The sequence below is a fragment of the Channa argus genome, chromosome 11 (genome assembly GCF_033026475.1).
Source record: "Channa argus isolate prfri chromosome 11, Channa argus male v1.0, whole genome shotgun sequence".
NCBI classification, from domain to species: Eukaryota; Metazoa; Chordata; class Actinopteri; order Anabantiformes; family Channidae; genus Channa; species Channa argus.
Genome location: NC_090207.1, coordinates 14555114 through 14575429, shown reverse-complemented (window position 1 = coordinate 14575429; position 20316 = coordinate 14555114). Strand labels below are relative to the sequence as shown.

The following is a 20316-nucleotide window of genomic DNA, read 5'->3' as shown; positions in this document are numbered from 1 at the left end:
GAGCAAAGAAGAGAGAGAGAGTGGCGAATGGAAGGAGGGGAGGGGGGTTTTGCACAGGAGCCAGGCCAGTCACTGGAGTTAGACGGATGGCCGGTCACCTCGCTCCACTCTGGAGGATAATGACTGGTTGCTTAGCAATAACCCACCCTCACCCACTTCCTGACTTGCATCCACTTTTTTTTTCTCTAAAATATTTCATATAATTATAAGCCCACTGCCAGCCTTTGAAATCTGCCTAATGGTTATTTTTCATTTATTTAGAAGAGTGGGCTGAGGGTGCAAACTGCAAGTGGAAATTTAGTGTGGGGGTGCTTATCAACTCCTGGTTATTGTAGGTTGTAGAATTGTGTACATGTGTATTTGACGCATGTATTTTTTCACATCTGCTTTGTGTTGAGCGGTTGGTGGAGTTTGACTGGGATTATGACTGGGTCAAAGCTATATTTCCCGCTAGATGGCTGCTGCTGTACAACCTTTGACCTGTGTAATGCTCCAGTGGCAACACTGTACTCAAACAGATGCAGCCACACATACACACCTATTCACATATTAATGTTTTGATGGGCCACCAGAGGCTATGAGTGCTTCTTCTTGGGAGCTCTTAGTTTTATTAACATTTTTATTGAGTTGAACAAATTGCTGACCTTTTGCGGCATAATAAATAGCCTGGCCTGCTTAGGAAAAATCTGAGTTTTGGCACAAGTGACTGGCATCAATCCGAGCTGTTTAACTCATGATTTGCAGTGTTTATTCAGCAGGTGACAAGATTTAATACTGCTGAGTGTTTTCCAACATTTCAATTCTAGTTCAACACTTTTTTCTTAGTCCTTCAGTCAGGATGTTAATGTATAGACTGTCTTTAAACTGCAGTGTTCTCCTACAGGTCTCTATAATTTTAAGTAATGACGCTTTTAAGTGGCAGGATGAAGGTATAATATCTAAACTTGACCTCAATTTAAACCGTCTTTCATCATGAGCAGCCACTGATGTTGGTACAAAGTCCAGAGTCAGTTTAATGCACAACCAATTATTCTAATTTTTTTTTTTTTCAGAAATTGTTTCCTCCCCTCTTTTATGAAGAAGTGAAACATTTATTTGAAATTCTGTGTGATGTTTATATTAAACTTTTACTTGTTTATGATGAGAAAAAGTCACATCTGCTCAAACAGATCTCAAGAATCAAAATCAATGTTTTTACTTATGCCAGTTTAGCCAGTTTGTGTTGCATTAGACATTTTTCAAAGAGAAATTGCATTTACAAAAAATGATGTTGCTACTGGAGCTTCTTTAAACAATGTCAGCCATGTCTGATATTTACCCATCTGTGCTCTCTCTCCGTATCCTGTTCTGTGCCATCATTCCTTATCCAGGCTCATGCACCACTGCTAAAAGTGACAGCTCTGCATGTCCTGGGAACTTCATACAGATAAACTAAACATACAGCACTATCCCCCACCCCCATCTCCCTGGCATGCTTCTGTGGCTGCGTCTATAGGAACAGCTGTCCAGCTGTCACCAAAGCAAGCCAGTCAGCCGCTCTCCAAGGCAACATCTGTAGAGACTGAACGCACAAGGGCAGCCTGGCGTTCTCTCCTCGTCCCCAAAGACCGTGGAAATGTGTCAGGCCTTTTGGCTGCACATTACCACTGACCGCATCGACCGTAGCTCTGGGTTTTGATTGAACGTTATCTGCTCCTGTGCCACTTAAACAAGCTCTGTGAGGCATCAAACTGCTACTTTTTGTCACCAACTTACTGTGATCTGTTACTGAAGTGATTCATATTATCACAGCAGTTCACAAAAACAAAACATGTGACTGTACATCCAAACAAACATAGCACATTATCGTATCCATTAATAGTCATCTGCCTCTGCAAAGAAGTGTGTGTGTGTCTGTGTGTGTGTGTGTGTGTAAACAAAATCCCAGCGAGCAAGGTGCAATGGCCTGGAACTGACAAGAACCCATTGGGAGAGTCTCTCCTTGATGTAGCCCCCCCACACTATCCTCCTCCCCACCATCCTTTCCTTCTGGCAGCGGAGCGATGGTGAGAGTTGGGGGGGGGCAGGCAGAGCAATGCGAGTGGTGAGATGAACAGAGCTGCGGTCCCCTCTGTCAGCCACAAACTAGGATCACAGAGATCGCATGAGACTCTCTCCTGGGATGAGCAAAGGGAAAAAAGCAGCTGTTCAGTGTTTTTCCCTCACTTCTTCACCAGCTCACTTGTGTTTTTTTACCCTCTCTGTTTTCTACTCTTAGGCTGTCATTAACTTCTGGTAGGCTTTGTAATTTAACATTTTTTTCCTTTTTCTTTTTTGCTGGGTTTACTCTAAAGGTGGAAATGCTTTGACTGACACAGATGATGTGAAAATTTGCTCCTTCAGAGATTTATAATTGTTTTTATGTTTCTTCTTGGATGTTTTTAATAACTCTTGAAGAACTTCATTTCTTCTACTTGTTCGTCAGTCCTCTTGATATCTGAAGGCCTCTCAGTCCTACTCTGCGTCTCCCCACAGACAGCTGCAGATTCATACAGGCCCTTGGCGAAGTTTGATGGATACTGTTTACTGGAGCTGAGAGAATGCCTGGGTATCTCAAATTAAGTGTCACTTAAAGCTTGTCTTTTAGTCAGCTTTCCATTTTGTTCCCCCATCTCTAGTGACAGCACTGTGCTGCCAATTGTAACACGGATTGAGAGGAAGACATTTGGTGATTACACATTCTGTCATGATTGAGGGGTGAAGCCAACAACTTGAGGAAAAACCAAATTCCATATGGCTGCAGGGAAATATCTCCACCCATACTGAGTTACACTCTAACAGCCCCTGTCCTGATGACAGGGAAATCGCCTGCTCATGACTTATCGTTTTATCATTCAAATTTACCCCATTGATGCTTTCTGCTGTGATTGACAGCTGAGCTTGAAAGCCACAGCTATCTCAATTGAGCCTCGGCAGCCAGTTGGTAACCGTGACAATGGTGTCCCCTCTTTGCCTTGTTTTCACACTTTTTCTGCTGTCACAGAAACCTCACTGATTGCTTCTCTGCCAAGACAGCATCCTATTAATCTTTTAAATAAGAGCCGCAGCCCAGCAGTATTGTTTGCAGAAAACCTAGAGGACCTTGTGAGACCACACTGAAAGGGAAAAGGGTGCAACTGGGGCTGAATCTGTCTCATTGTGGCAGGAAAGCTGAGCCTCCCTAAAACCAACAATATTAGAAATCTAATAGCTGCTGTGGAGATAGATGGTGGTGAGGTCTGAATATAGCCGGTGCTCTCTGGCCCCACCTGATAACTCTGTGGGCTCTCTTGTCTTTTGCCGCTCTCAGCTTTGCTATCCAGGTGCATTCTGTGCTTTCATCTGCATCATGGCAGTCTGAATAAAAGCCTCTGTGTTTATGGCCATTTTCTTTTTCTATGCACTTATTGATCCCTTTCAGCATGGTTGGAATAGGGTTTTTTTATTTCAGTTTTTGGCTCTAACAGAACAACAGAACAATATTGTGAAATGGCAAACTATTGATAGACTATATGATAGAAGAAGGAAAGAAGAATAACAGCTCAACCTTTTTTTGCTATTCTACATAGCTGTTTGCAGGAGAAACACATGTGAATGAAATAACAGTGTCTTTGCACAAATGTATGTATCATAAATCCAACAAAACCTATTGTACCTTTGTCTTGAAAAGGCTTTCTGCACTTTAATGTGATGGGCTACGCTTTAGTGTTTAATTAGGTGTGATTTTGTTTCAACATCTCCCAAGTGCTAGGAGGTATTTTTTGAGTCTCGGTACTTTCTTGTCAAGTGGTTGTTAATGGAGAATTGCTGCAATGCTCCAGACACCTTCTGCTTTGTAATAGTGCTTTCCTGTGCAAAATAGCCCCATAAACCAAACATTTCCAGGATGAGGAACATGTGGCAGCAGTATTTAGCATCTCAGTAGAAGGCATGTTGAAGCCATATAAAGATAGAAGGTATGGTATCATTATATACCTTGCTTGTGTCTTTGTCTCTTCTCTGGCCATAGAAACCCAGTGAGGCAGGGCAAACTAGATGACTAATTGACTCCCATGACAGAGCCACATGATAGCAAGACTGGTGGTCAGTGGAAATGGATATACTTTCCCTTACAGGGAAGTATGACTTTGTGAGGCTTTGTGATGGTTTGTGTGATCAGATACCTGAGCATGCAAACGCACTTAGCATATAGCTGTACATAGCTGTTGATCCTGTGTGGCTCACAGTTGCTCCTCCACTTTGAAAACACCAGAAATCAACCGATTAATAATAACTTCAGAACAATATAACACCACTATTTGTGGAGACTTTAGTCTGGCACTTCTTTGTAATCTCACATGATTCTGCTGAGGGAATATTTAGAGTTTGAACAATATGGAGTCCTTGAAGTGAAGAATTAGTTATTTTTAATTATCTGCTTTAACATCTAGAAGGAATTATGGCCCAGTTTTGAAATATTTGACACTAGTTTTAAGTGTATCCACTTTAGTACTTTATGAAAAACGTCCTGCAACAGTTTTGCAGTGGTAGAGGTTTTCTCTCCTCTCTCTGTATATAGGCTCACTGCAGTCCTTTTTATCAGCAATTGTGCACAAAGAGGAGTGAGTGTCTGTAACAATTGGTCCTTGAAATGTGCGTTTAACTGCAAGTCTGTGTTTCCTCTGAAAATGCAAATGTGTGTGCATGGGGATGTCTTTTTGTTCTTGTTTGCAGGTTAGAGACAAACACTGCTGTCCTAGATTTACATACAAACCCCCTCCACCCAAGTCTGTGCCCTGGCAACCAGAGCAGGTACCTAATATGCAGTCACTAGCATCCTCTACCTCCACCCATTGTCCAGAAAAGATTCTCTCAGTTCCTCCATTACCAAAGCGCTTGCATGGCCCAACTGTGTTGAAGCATGCCCCTCCTCACTGACCCCTCCTCCTGGAGACAGCACTCTTGACCTGCTGCCCCATTGTTTCCAGTTGGGATAGATGGGGAGCAGCCTCTGCCGGAGCGATCCTTCACTCAATAGCTGCTCCATCTGTTGACTGTGTGACTCTGGGTTACAAGCAGGGATTTTGTTCCGTCTGTGCAGGGTGTGAAAGGAGCTATCTCAGGGGGCTATCTGAATAGGGTTTTAAAACTGTAGTAGCAGGGTGTTGTGATGCCTCTCACACCACCCGTCATCGGCCCAACACAGCCGGCTGGGTGCAGGATGAGAGGCCTTCATTGTGTCTGTTCACATGCCCCTAGGCAACAGGGTCACCTTGTCCTCAAACAAATGCTGCCCTCAGTGGCATTGTTGATGTTTCTGTGGTCCTGTGTTTTTGTGTGTGTGTGTGTGTGTGTGTGTGTGGGGGGGGGTGCGTGTGCACATATGTGTAAAGGGAGAATGAGGATTTGAGTATAAGAATGCATCATCAGGAAGAGGGCAGAGGCCTTTGCTGCGAGAACATTTATCTAACATCTCTGCCTTTCATGTCAAGCCTATTCAGTGAAACCAGTCTGTATCAGGCTTTGAACAGACAGAAAAACACTTTGGGCTGCTTTACAGGTCAGACTGCTCTTACAGAGCATTTAGACTAACAAAGCTGGTGTTATCATTTTCTATTTCTCTTGTAGTTTCAGTTTAGAAAGAACAAAATACATTTTGAAAACATTATCCATGTTTTGTCTCTCTTAAATGTCCTGTCTCTTGAAACGGTGGTAGAATGCTGCTTTGGGCTTTTGAGACTGGTCCTTTCTGTGGTTCGTCCTCTGTAACAGAGGGTATTTGCGAACAAAAAACAGAATCTGTGGCTGTTTTGACAGCTGGTTCACCTTCAGTAATTAATGGTGAAATTACAGTCTGCCAGACATTTGTGCTGAGGTCTTCTGTCTATCTGTGTGGGAGTTGTTATTTGGCATTTCCAAGTGAAAATAAGCAGGATCCTGCCCTCTGGGATGTTTTTGGAAATGCATTTTTTTATTGCAGTGCAGGTCCAAATGGTTGTGGGTAATTATTATGTATATACTTTTGCAAACCATTTTCTGTTTCCCTGACTTAACTTGCTATTCACAGTGTAAATACGGCTGCTACTGTTTAATTCAGTTCTCTTTGTTTTGTATTTATCTAAAAGGGGGGTCTTAGGCCTAAAGAGGCACAACCAAGCACCCTCATCCCCACTGTTTCCTGTTCCTATTCTTTATTACAGAACCACGGTTGTATTACCGGGGCCCAAACCCCTCAGCTGTCCCAGGATGTCCACCTCACATCTTTACCTCAGTTAAGATGATTAAAGTAGTACAATCTCGCTTCCCATGTTTTCTGCATACATCTCACCTCCACCCTCCATCCCAGGCTGAGAAACACCAAGTGAACAACAGTGTCAGAAAGAGACGCAGGCAGTCAGTGCAGGCATGGAGCCCCCTTCACAGATGATACAGACTTATAGGAGGAGGGGGTTGTTGAGTGGAATGAGTGGAGGTAGAAAACTGCAGTGACAGCAGAATGAATAAATTGAAAAATTCTCTCATTGTAAATTGACTATCGCTGCTGACAAATGATCTGATAGGCGAGTGGCCCGGGTTTCCGACGCATCCGTCCCAATAGAGCTGTGAATAACTGGTCTATCTCCACACTGCTTAGCACTGGCCCCGCACTTAATAATTCATACAGTGTGAAATATTTTCCCTGGTACAGATATGCCAAAGAGCTGCCTGCTGGCGGGGGCAGTTAGGGGGTGTCCCTGTGGTGCTAATTTGGTGGATGGAGACATGCATAGATTTCTAAGGTGGCTCTAGTTTAGAGAAGACGCATCAGACACACTTGCTCTCCTGTATGCTCTCTTGGAAAAGGCTGAGGTGGAGATGCAGAGAGTGAGAGAGTGCAGATGACATTTAACTCACGCCTGATCTGCCTGGAACCAGGAGGGAAAGATATTCAAGCTGACTGAACACAGTTATCAGTGACTGTGGGGACAAAGGGAGGCTGTGAACCTGCTAAGTAGTTTTTGCTGTTGGCCCCTGTGAGTGTTGTGGTCGCAGGTGTCTGTGGACACTTTATGTCTCCTGTTTCCATCAGGTGACTCCTCCTGCTTTAGACCGCTTCAGGACTTCAGCAGCCAAAAGCATCTCTCATGGTCCCTGACCTTATTCTCCCCTTTATTCGCAGAGCTGAGCTCACACCGCCCTATTTTCCATGGCAATGGCCCCAAAGCCATAATGGCCTCAGTTGCATGTGCATTCACATGTGTGCTGCAATGTGTGCAGATGTGTGCTTGTCTGCGGTTGTGTTATTCACTTTGTCATTTTTGTGCAGTGGTGCTGTGTGGTTTTTGTCTGGCTCGTTCCACAGCTCAGTCCTGTACAAACTGGGTTTTTATGGTTCGCATTTAGACCCTGATACCAATTATGCAAACTATTAAAAATTTAAGGAGGACAGTCTTTTATAATTTAATCCTAAAGTAATAGATTCCATTAAAAATGCATGAGAGGAGCTTTATAGATGGAGCTAGAATTAGTGTCTATCAAAGGCTCCAGTCAAGGATGCAGGGGAACGGGCAGCAGGAGTGGTGGTATTGCCTCATTATTCAAATAGGATATGATTACCTTAAAGCAGGAGTCCCTCAGAGCTGAAGCAGAGCTCACTGTGACCACTGTGTGGTCACGAAGAGGAGGGGGTTCCTGTTTTGACTTTCACAAATGCAATTTAAAGTGACACATGATTTGTTGTGATTTAAAGCATTCTGTTGTTGAAATGCTCTTTGTCTTCTCGGGTTTCTACTCCCTCGTGTTTCACTTGAGATTGTTTAGTCTTGTCCTTGCTGAAAGCATGTAGAAGGTGTTCAAGCATGAAAACAGGAAGCCTGCAGTGTTGTAACTTAATGGCTCATGCAGCAAGCCAGAAACAGGCCTCTTACTGGCCTCGTACTCCTTGGTTTACCCCACAGAGCTTCCTGGACAGGTGAAACGCAGAGTAAAGAAGACTCTGTCTGACTTTCTGCACCAAATGTGTGGCTTTTAACAAACCAACCCCAACTGCTCTGTTTTTACTTTCAAACTTTCACTTTCCACTCATTTGTACCTTGCTTTATCCCACTCAGGCAGGTGAGCGAGCTAAATAGTTTTTTCTGCATCACAGGTTTTATAGAGTCCAGATAGCAGTTGAATTTTATTCTGTTGTCGTTGTGATTTGCTCCAGTAATTACAGGTAGACAACTGCAGTGATTCAGATACCGAAGCAGCTTCTAAAAAGACTCTGTGGTTATTAATGTGCTGCATCAAGAGGATTGAAAAAGCCAATATAAATGGAACCCTCATAAGGCTTATATGGATTTTAAGTTCTGCCTCAGAGGTAAATTCCTTGCCTTTTTGATGTAATGGTTGCCTGTTTATGGAATAAATCCAATGGGCTTAATCGATCATCTCCGTGGAAAGGTCAAGAGGAGAAGCTCTGGTGTTTGAAGAGCTTATCCCATGGAGGAGTGCCAGAAATGTGACACCTCCTTGTGAGTGGGTGGTGGCAGGCAGATTAGTGACGGACAGGGTGGCCCAGTGGGATGATTTAGGGAGATTCAGTTCTAAATACGCTGTATATATCAAGGAGCAAGAGAGAGAGAGAAAATTGCAAACTGCACATCTCAAGCCATATTTTCAACAGTAAAAGCAAATTACTAGATTATAAAGAACATTTCCAAAAAGAACAAAGGCCCAAATAAACAAGGGAGCTGATGTTGAAAGGTGAACAAAAGTTTATTGGTTTTACCCTCCTGTCCACACTGTATGTTTAATGTTGCTTAAAGTTACCAGTTGGTTTTATCCCTCTGCAGTCGAATCTAATCTGGAGTGGGTGGCAGTGGGCAGCATCTGTGCTCCGAGTTGAAATAGGGCTTTCTCTCAGCCTAATCCTCTATCCAGGGATCACTCGGTAGGGTGAAGACAATTACCATCCTGCTTTCTCATGCTAATGGAATCTCTAACTAGATCTTACAGAAAGAGGAAAAAATAGACAGAGGAAGAAGAGAAGCAGGGACAATGGTGCAGAAAGATGACCCAACTAAAATGGGTTTTTAGATTACTATTTAATTATTGATAGAGACCCAGTTGTAAGGCCTAAGGTCAGGGTGTGGAGAGTATAGAAATAGATTATCAAGTTATTTTGGTGAGTGTATGTCGAGGGGTGTTAGGTTAGAAAGTTGCAGGATTGATGTCACCAGCGTATGAGCAGCTGTGTGCCAGGTACTCTGCCTTTCACCTTTTATCACCTGCCTCCAGCAAGGTGTCTGGAGTGGTTTTAAATTGCATTAATATGCAGGAATTTATAGATTACCTCCCTTGGCATTTCTGCAGGAAGGGGAAGAGAGTATTACAATCTCCATCTGCACTAATTACAGGGTCTTGGCAGTGTTACCTGTCTCTTGTGAAGGACAAACCAAGGCACCAAGCAGTAACACACAGAGCAGGAGGAGCTCATCTGCAGGGGAGTCTTCAGGAAGAGGAATGTCTCCAGGAGCATTTTTACTCTGATATGTTTGATGTGTTCGGAGCCTTGGCATAAAAAAAAATCTCTGCTAGTAACATAAATAAAGTAAATGACTTCGTCCACTTTCCTTCATCTACAGCTCAGAGAGGAAGGCTAACAGACTTTACACCTGATTTCTGTGACAGTTGGACATTTACTCAAACTTAAAGTTAAACATATTAGCATATATATTCTGTTAATACTTGTGGAAACCAAAATTGACTGTCTACAGTGTGTCACAAGACCTGAAGTGATTTGCAGCCCAAGAATAAATTTTAACTGGTGCACACCAGCTTGGTTTACCTTGAAGTGCAGTTCTCAAACCTGAAAGAGGAAGCAGTTCTTTGGTCTTTTGAATAAATCACAGTAGCAATGAAATGTATCAAAAATCCTTCAGAGGAAAGAGATAATCAGTCTATGCTCTTATCTCCATGATGACCTCACTTCTCAATTCGCTTAGTGGCTGGTCAAACTGGCTGATAAAAGGAGCCCTTATCAGGTTGCTTTTTTTTTTGAAGGCGCCGGCAATTCAAAATCATTGCAACCTGCCTATTTTTCACTTTCCACAAACACTGAGCAGCGACATAACACCTTGATTGTGAAAACAAGAAACTAAAGCTCCTTTCACTTCAGGAAGCTCAGTGGCTGCCAGGTCTCAGAGTTTCTGCCTCAAATCCGCACCTAGTAGTTCAGCTTGCTGTGGTTTTCTTGAGTTTTTGTGTCTGTCAGTCTGTCAGAGAGACTTCTTGGATTGCTGCTGCACGAACATGTTGCTGCTGTTTGTGCCATCTGTGCCTTTAGCCAGCAGGTGATTACCAACTGCAGCCTCACCTCCCACTTCTTCCAGTTGGATTCCCTCCGCTGGCATGGTCAGGGCCAGCTTCAAGAGGGTGCAGGATGACAACAGCTGGATGGCACAATTTATGGACTAGAGGGAAAGGAAGCTGAGTCTCAATGATGGAACCTGCAGTGACGAGTACACGTGTGGGGAAAAATGCTAGCTAAGCTGTGAACAGTCACATTATCCTCACTTTTATAGTTCTTAAAATCCAGTAGAGCAAAAATATCTCTAAATATGTTAAATGAGATCAATGTCAACATTTCAACAGTATGCTATTTGATTGCCTTGTCAGCTTTTCAACACACTGGTGTTGTGCATGACAGACTTCTGATTTGTGACACCCTCTAGTAAAGGATTCTGGAGTTCTCCTCTGGACCACAGGGACTGGGGTCACCTTAGGTCCTACAGGGAATGATGTTTTCAGTCAGGCTTCAGCAAGTGAGAGAAGAAATCACGTTGTTTAAATTGAATTATATTCAATTGATTTATTGAACACCCATTAACACAGGCAGGGGCAGGGCCATTTTGTGTGAAGGTTTTCTCTCCCTTACTCTCCCTTTTTCTCCTGCCTGCTCGCTCCATTTCACCATAAATTGACATAAGCCTTTCTTTGAAGTTCAGGAGCCAAGCCGAGGAATGACAGCACAACAAACAATGAACAAAACACAAAAAGACAATGAACACTGTTTGAATATTCAAGTGAACCACCATAGAAAAAAAGAACCCTTGTTTTATTGTTGTTGTGTTAAGCTGTGAATGGACCTGTCTGGGACAATAAAGGATTGTGTCACACTGGGATAGGAAATTTTGCAATATCAACAATGCTATACAAATTGTGTGTAATAAGGTTTACTGAGAAAATATAAATCCTAGCATTAAAACCAAGAAAGCACAGTTCATTTTTCAGGTTTGACTGAAGTTAGCATGGAGGGTTTTTGATTTATGTGAGAAGTCCTGCCTGGTAAGGTTGCATCTGCAGCAAAAATCTTAAAAAGATTCTGTTTTGTAGAGGAAAACGTAGTTTTTAATGCGGTTGTGTATCTGTGATCAACATCTGTGATGAACTCCACAGCTACCCTTCACCATCTGTTCAGTGTGTCAAAGCATTTACAGGGTTTCTGTGTGAAAGTGGTATTAGATGACAACTGATGCTGCTACCCTGCAAAACAATACAACAAAGGCTCAGGCAATAAGAGGAGAAGAGGATGTGTTTCCCCTGTGGTTTTTCTGACAATCTTAAGCCACATTCTCATTGCTCAAAGTCCCTCTCTGGCAACAGCACGAGCACAGAGACTCAGTTATGTTGTAAAAGCACCTTGCTTGTACTGCGCTGGAAATGAGCTGATTTAACAGAGTGTGGAAGCACAGGCATGTGTTGAGTTTCACACTGGTGATTAGTGCACGAGATACACAGCTTTTAAAATTGAAAATTGGAATTTGGTCATGAATTTCAGTGATGCCTTTTGTAATTAGTTTGTAGTAGCCCTGTTTTTCATTCTAATGCTTTGTGCTCTGCAAAGTAGCGTTCAGTTAATGTTAATTATGACCTTTAAATTAGCTATAGAAAAACAACAAAAGAACTCACCAAACACCCATTTTGCTGCTACAAAACACCTACATTTCCTTCCTGTCACTTAACCCAAATGTACTTAAGGCACATAATGTAAATTTCACGTGATAAACTGATATCAAGGTCAGGTTAATCAGGGCTTAGTTTACTGTTGTCCGTGTACAGTGCACACATACAGTATATTAGGTGTATAAAAAAGAGAAACTCACATAACTCAAAACCTAAAGCTACAAATGTAGCGTTCAGAGAATCTGTGACTGGTTCTTTTATAAGATTATAGTGCACCTGCATTGTTTTTCTTACTACACTGAGTGGCCACAGGAACAAATCTGTTACATTTTTATTTTAAAACATACAAGAAGTTTATACTCTTTAATTGGTGGAATTTTCTTACTACATTTGCAGAACCAAGTACTATATAAAAGGCCAACTGTCACAAAGTACTTACTCAACCCCTCAAGGTTTTACCCTCAGAGAGCAGCTCAGTCAGTAGCTGAAAATATATAGCTTAATTCAGTATAATATTCTCATTTATTCATAGGATTTTCAACATGCTCCAATGCAGTACGTTTAACACATTCACCCTACCCCAGTTTAGTTTGGTTCTGTTTAAATCTAAATCTAAATTTTATATTTGCTGAATCTCAGCTCTTTGCATTTCCTAAATTTTGAGTGTGGCTGCCACACAGCCACGATAGCTCTCTACTTTGTAAGCCTGTTATTTACCATTAATGAAACCATCCTATTACAAAGATGCAGCAGTTGGCTGTGAAGTCAATTAGTCCTCATTGCTATTACAGAGTTGACATCAGTCTACGCGGGCGTGTTTTGATTAGAGATGACAGACGGCTCACTGCTGCTGGACTGCTAGTCATTCCTCACCCTTCATCCCATGGGTGAAACTATTGAAGCTGATTGGAATATGGGAAGCTAAGAGCGGAATGTTTTTGCCAATATGCCCTTCATCTGCACAGAAACCTCTAATAAATACAGCTGCACAGCATACAAGCCCATATAAGCCCCCATAACAGCACAACACTGCATTGTATATATAAGCTGACAATATGTTATTCCAACACTGTATATCATTACAGTAATGCCTAAACTGTAGGCTTTCACACACAGTGGCCTTTTGTTGTGCAGGTTATTTATTGTGCTGGTGTGAGGTTGTGCAGCGGCTAGTGGGTGAGTGCATCCAGGGGCTTGTATTGTTAGGGAATCAGTGACTCTTGTTTGTGGAGCTGGGAGGGTTTGTTAACAATGCCTTTTTTATGTCCCACAGTGCGTGCCTGTCGGCAAACGTCCCCTCGGAATTTTTGTTTGTGTGTTGTTTTGTTGTTGGTATGTTTTTGTGTGTGGATCAGGGTCGGCAAACATAACCCTCTCATTGTGTGCAATGTCCAAATAGACCAGTCTTATATCAGGCACACGTGTGTGTATGTGTTTTGAACATACAGTATAAGTTCAAATCATTTCATGCGGATGTGTGGAAAGTGCCAGGGGTTTGCTGCCAGTCTTTCCTAGTGGAGCCTTTCACTCTCCCTCCATTCATGTGACGGTATGATGACGGAGAAGGGGGAGTCGGGGATTAAGGGGGTAGAGGCAGTGCCTTGTTAAAGAAAAAGAAAGGCTTTGAGTGTGTCGATTGGATTAACTTGTTTGGGCTTATTAAAAGGGGAGACACAGCAGCTTGTTAAAAGCACTGCATGGGGTGTCCCACAGTGAGACAGCAGGGTCACCATTCAATTAGGCTGAAGCCCCGCCTCTGCTCATTGTGCAGGCTGTCTGCAAGGCTCTTGGACCATGGCTGGTCCTACACTGATGGAAGTTTCACTGGAGACACTGTAGCACTCAGACCTGTGTAGAAGCTTGATGCATGGTTTTCTGTAAAAAAAAGGCTGAGGGATAATATTAGCTATGACAGTGAATCATTTCAAATGTTTTCCTATTAAAACTGATACAAAACCAAAATTATACGTTTGCCAGACAAAGATGTCAGTTGGACAGTTCTGCAAAACATTACAACATGTTTTTTTAATCTAATGCTAATGCTTTCAACTTTTGCATCTGTGCATGTCGGTTACAGTGAGGTCATAAAGATAATAGTTGTGTTGAATTACATGGTAAAGTTAAGTAACATTTGTTAATTAATAGTTGGTTAATGTTGGCAATAGGTTGTGATTGCAGGCAACAATCACATGCAGGTTCAAACCCAGGTTCACACACAACTTTACCTCACTAGCACTGAACTCTGGTACTGGGCATAAATCATGAGTTGCTGACTATATATGAATGTCATTTTTAAGAAGGTGTGTCTAAACTGTCTAAAAACATCAATTTAAAAATATAGCCTATGTAAACTAGTGTACATTTGCATTATATTTTTAATCAAGAATCCAACTTTCTGAACATAGAATAACCAAATATGACTTTGCATTTGGCCAAACATTCAATTCAATCTTAACAGTACTTATTAGTTTGATACTCAGTATTAGCCACCTCATTCTTTTTTTCACCTGCAACATGTGTAGCTCAAAACACACACATACTGACAGTTTATTCACCCATGACCCCCCTCTTACACCCGGCACTTGGCAGGATTCTTATCTGGGCAGACAGCTTTGGGCGCGGGGAGCCATCTCCTCTGATCTCCTCTGCAGTTTAAGAACCTTTTAACTAAGAAATAGGCCTCTGCCAAGCCCACCACCCCTTGATTCTGGCTTATTCCCTCATCTAGTGGGAGTGATCTTCTGCCCCCATCGCAAACCCTGCAGCGTTGTAAGCAAAAGGCGAAAAGAGCAGATAGACATCCTGGCTTTTGAGATATCCCCACACTGGTGTAATAGGAGACCTGTGAGTGGATTTGATGAGTGAGTGAAGTGCAGGTAGTTTTTCGAGTGGTGTGTAGGCCAGTGAGTGTGTGTTTGTGTGCTCTAGCACCTTCACGGGGATTGACCCGGGCATGACAGGCTGTCTCAGGGCAGCTGGATAATGGGTCACAGGGTTTTGGTTTGGAGATAATTTCCTGCCACTGATAGACATCTGCTAAGTAGTACAATAACCTAATAGGAGGAGCCGAAGAGAAAGGGGGCCATGACAAACAAGGCAAAGGCTCGCTTCTTCTGCTGTGCTCTTAAGGGCAATAATAGGAGAAAATTGGTTCTTGAAATTGAATTGGAAAAAAAGCGTGTCTCTTTCAGCAAAGTATAATGTCTCTGAATACATTTGGTGAGCAGCAAATGGAGAAAAATGGAGGGTAGTTACACGATTGTCTTTCATTTCAGAGAGGGGAAAACTGTGGAGGCATCCCCTGTTAAGACTAGCTTTTAGTCTCAATCTACGCTGTGTGTCCCTTTCCTCTCTCTCAACCACTATCTTTTAACAAATGGGCTGTGAGGATGGGTTCGTTGTGAAATTTGTATCCTCACGGAGAGGACACAGAGAAAGGATTATGTGAATAGCCAGTAATGAGCTCAAAGTGCCAGTGTGTTTGGGCCAGGCCTGCCTGTGTGTGAGAGGAAATGGCACTGCAAGCGACCTTTTTTGCTCAAGCACCTGGCGACAAATAGAGTGGTCCCTCTCTTCCATCTGCAGTGTGTGTGTTTGTGTGTACATAAGTGTGTGTGTGGGTATAAAAGAGAGAAAAAGAAGGAGAGAGTGAACTGTGGAATTAATGAGAAATTCTGAGTCTAAAGATTTCAATTACTTCCATTTATTAGTGAGAAGGATTTTTTTGAAGACCATTTTCATACTGTCAGATTTTGGCTAAACGTGTTGTTTTTTTGTGCTGCCTTTGACGGGGTTTAAAAATACACATTTGACTTGGAGTGTTAAGTGTGTTATGCAAGCCTCAGGGCCTGAGGTCAAATTTAATGTCTCCAAAAAATGTTTTATTATATTATCTTTTTTATGGTTGAAGGACTGAATTCTTTGCAGGGATGATGCACTTTTCCTGCAACACCTGCTTCTGATCTTTAACTATTGAAATCGGGAAAGTCATTTAAACATAATTATAGGCAGAAAAGTGTTTTTGAGTGAATTTCTCACAATCATCTTTGCCTTCATTTGTGCGTTTGTTTTTTTAAATCAGGTTTTACTCTGTGAGAAAAAAGTAAAAACATTGGCAACATGGATTGACTGCTTTAAGTTCAGTTTAAAAAGATGTACTCTGGTATAAGTTATATTTTAAATGGTACTATCAACAATGCTATGAATCAGTATTTAGTGGGGACACATTGTGAACCTGTTTGCCAACGATCTGAACTTTTTTTTTTCTCTGAGAAGACCTGTTGTTCAAGGTCGGACGATTCTGCACGGGCTGAAAAGTAGGCACTTAAATCAGTTCAGAAAATTAATATTACTATCCTGTTGAATGGATGTGAGGTATTTCAGTCTGTTAGTCATTCTCAACACTAGAAATATATTGCATAGAAATATATTGCATACATTTTGTACAATATTAATTAGTATTGTATAAAGTTTAATTGTTTAACTTTTTAAATTTAAAATCTTCACTCTAATCAAACATTCCTGCAACATTTCACCAGTTCTGTGGGTTGGTGTGATCGTGGGCCTCTATTGCTTATTTAATTTCAATGTTTTTGGCTGTTGATCTTGATACTAGATTTTTGCTTGCCTTGTACCTCACTTGTAAGTCGCTTTGGATAAAAGCGTCTGCTAAATGACTAAATGTAAATGTAATGTAAATGATCTATATTATTGCCTGTTTTTTTAAAGAAGTGTGAACAGGAGCAGGCTCTTTATGGACTGCCGTTAATTTATCTCATAATCATTGTAATTGCCTTCTTTCATATTAAAATGATAATCTATAAAACTAAGTAACGGACTGATGGCAGGTGGCTAAATGTTCATTTAGTGATTCACTGAGAAAATAAATAACTGGGGACAAGCCTGTGACAGATGCATGAGAAATCATTTTTCAATAATCTGCCACACATCATGGCAGGAGACACTGGCGCTGACAGCATAGATGAAATATTTGCCTCAGTTCTTTGTTTTAATATGGGAGAAGACTGGCCCAGATGGAAACGATAGTGTTTCATATCAATGCTTTTTGGACTTTTAGACTCAAATACACAGGGCTAAAATTAAAGCTACGGTGCTTTATACAGAAAGTCCTGCTTTTTAGTTGAGAGTGGGCTTCTGAAGTGTCATGCATAGTACAGTGAAAGCACATTTTCCTGGAAACCAAACAATATCCGCTAAGTGAACAATAGAGGAGCAAGTCTCGATCCTTGTCAGATTAAAACACTTTCTGGACCTAACTGGTTTGCTTTAGCTGTTTCCATCTGGCACATAATCCACGTAGAAGACTTTGTAATCAGTCATCATTGCGCTATGTGACATTGGTATGTTGCTGATGAATGATACCCTCCATGCTACTCGATATACACACACACACACACACACACACACACACACACACACACACACACACACACACACACACATATAAAACCTGTACTCTGTCCTGTATTTCCATTGGGGCTGTGATGGGCTTTTTGAGAGGAAACTAGCAGTGACTGCCTCCCTGTTCCAGTGTGAAGGTGGCTGTGGGGAAAAGGGGAAGCGTAGAGCTGGAGATTTATGGCCTAGAGGGAGATTGATTAGTGCCGTCACTAGCCCTGATGTACGGTTGGCAGTCTTCCCCTCCCAACGCATTGCATTTTCTCATACACACAGACACATGCAACTATAAAGTTCAACACACAGTTACACATACATTCAGACACACACTGCTTAGTCCCCCAGGCCTTTCCTGACAGTCCCCCTGAGCTGTTGCATGTTAAGTTGTTGCAGACAGACTGCTGTTTTCTGAGCATTACCATTTTTTGCCGTCCATAGATAACGCCATCAATCACTACATACATACTGCCCTGGAAGGAATGTGCCAGGAGTGTTGCTACTTTCTGTGTGTGCATGTGTGTTTGTTTGAAGATGGCTTCATAGACAGGAGATGCGGTTGAATGGCTGTGTGGATGTGCTGTTTGAAGCTGCAGAGTGACTAGCCTGGACTCTGCTCTGAACCCATGTCAACCGTTTTGCCCCAGTGCAGGTGTGTGTTTATCATTCAGCACACAGAGCTATGAGAGGCAGGCAGCTGTAGGCATGTTTGCTCAATTAAATCCTGGGTAAGAAACCTAGCCCATCTAGCCCAGAATCCACTCCTGCCTCCTTACAGGACATAGCCATGGAGCTTTGATTCCAAATCATCCTACTTAACTTACTCATCGTTCTTCTCTTCCTTTTTTTTCTGCTCCAGGTTGGCCTCAGAACTTCCCCGGCTGTAGTACTGTGCCCACCTCGCCATGCTGGCCTGTCTGCAGAGGAGGCAAAACCCTCCACCACAGCACCCGGTGTGTGTCAGCAAGACCATTGAGCCACCGCAAGCCCTTGGACGGAAATGTAAGTAGCAAAAGTGACATGGAGTGATGCAGCTCAAGGTTCAGCTTGTCTAAAGCTAAAGAATGAGAGAGGCTTGTGTTTGTCATTTGTATTTAATCTTATCGGTCATGGTGAATAATGGAAATGGGTAGTTAACCCTGACTGTGAATAAGTGGAGGAAAATAGACTTTCCGGTTTCTGTTGTTTGTCGCTGTGTTCCCTCGCTACTCCAAGGAATTCTAAATACTTTCATTTGCTCTGCACTTAGACCTTGGATCACCAGGTTGTTTGACTACTCATTGTGAGGGGGGCTGTTTAGCTGTGCTGATTGTGCAGTCGTGGCAATGGGGCTGAACAGACAGTCTTTAACGTCCCTCACTGGCCCTGGTTAACCCCCAGGGTCTGTAAACATTTACAGTGTCTGGCCCTGGCTGTGCCGGCTGCCTGTAAAGCATGACAGCTGCTCTGTTTGCTCCCTGAGCACCACCCTCTGTCCACTCACAAAACACTGTAAAAGGACAGAGATGAGCCAGTGTTTGAAAACTGTTGCAGTTTTCAACAGTTTTGAATCATTCTTTTACACTGAAAGTCTGTTTTTTGATTAGAGGAAGTAAGGCTTTTCCTCCTTATTGAATACTCCTAGAGTCTTTAGTGGCCTTGGCAGGTCTACAAACTACCTCAAGCAGATTAAAAGGACTGGCGGATGGAGAGCATGGGAGCACTAACCAAGCAGTTTTTACCTCAGCTTAGAGAGGCTTAGTGGGAATACCATGTTCTCTGCTTCCTCATCAGAAAGACATTGTGTCAGGCCTATAGAAAGACTTTAAAGAGACTCTGATTGGCTCTTGCTGAAGAAATGAAGCATTGTCTGTTCTTCCACAGCTCCTCACTGGCCAATTAGTTACTTCCCTGCTCAACATGACACTCCAATCTCCTCCCAAAGAGTAGAGGAGAGTCAAACGCCATTCTGTGACAGAGTTGGTGGAGTTTTAACTTTATGTTGACTATTTTTAAATACGGCATTTGTTTTTTCACACTAAATGCAGAAAGAAAAGCTGTCACTATCACAGTATTACAGGTTCCAACAAAGTTGATGTGCATCACATACAACATAAACGTAAATGATTATAGTGACAGGTTTTGTTTCCTGCAAGCAAAATGTGAGTGATGAGAAGTAGAAAGAGAAACAGGGAGAACCACTACAAGATGCATCTTGGGAGTAGGCACAGGTAATTAGATGGATGGAGTAAGGTTGGAGTCAAGATAAGCATCATAATACACAACTAGTTGGGCTATGTTACTAAAAAGTAGCTGACATTTCTGCGTTCATCCGGCATCTTGCACGTGGTTGAGTGGAAGGCAGGACAAAGAGAAACCGTGCAAAATAGAATTATAGAATGAAGGGATGAAGAGGAAGGAAAAGAAATGGAGGGAGTCCTCAATAGTCATCTTAATCGATTCCCTCCTTCCAATTTCACAGGATTAGCCCACATCCTCTCACGGTCCTTTATTGAGGAGCAGCCAGTGGGAATCGGGACTTAAATCGATAGATAAAAACAACAGTATCCAGTCCTCCTTTGCTCTGCCTCTTTCTGACCCTCTCTGTCTGTCTCTATTTCTATGTCTCTACCTCTCCACCTGTTAAACCCTTTGATTGAAGGACTAGCACAGTGACTGACTTGAGGTTCATAATGAGGATGTTTGAACACAATAGCCTCCTTTCTGTCTTTGGAGGGGTTGGGGGGAGCAAGTGTTGAATTTCCACCACTGTGCAGCTCTTGGCCTCAATGAGTCAATTGTTCTTCTAGGCCCAGAAAGGGTGCAGAAAGGCAGACACTGGGTCTGGCTGTAGAAGTGGGCACACTCAGGTCACCATGCTGAGCAGGTCCCCATGACTGATTGTTCGTGGCCTAGTTTGTGCCAACATAAAAGGGGGTTGTGGGTAAGGTGACCTGGGCTCACTACAGGAGGCTGAATACCAGAATACACCCATCA

At 42.4% G+C, this 20316-nt stretch overlaps 1 protein-coding gene across 1 annotated transcript in view; it reads left to right on the top strand.

The window, feature by feature from the left end:
* Positions 1–20316, top strand: part of fam222aa (family with sequence similarity 222 member Aa) — a 49094-nt gene that overhangs the window by 6504 nt on the left and 22274 nt on the right. The window contains exon 2 of the mRNA XM_067520868.1: positions 18200–18342. Coding sequence (XP_067376969.1) covers positions 18246–18342 — 97 coding nt within the window. The 5' untranslated portion in view covers positions 18200–18245. The remainder of the gene's footprint in view (positions 1–18199; positions 18343–20316) is intronic.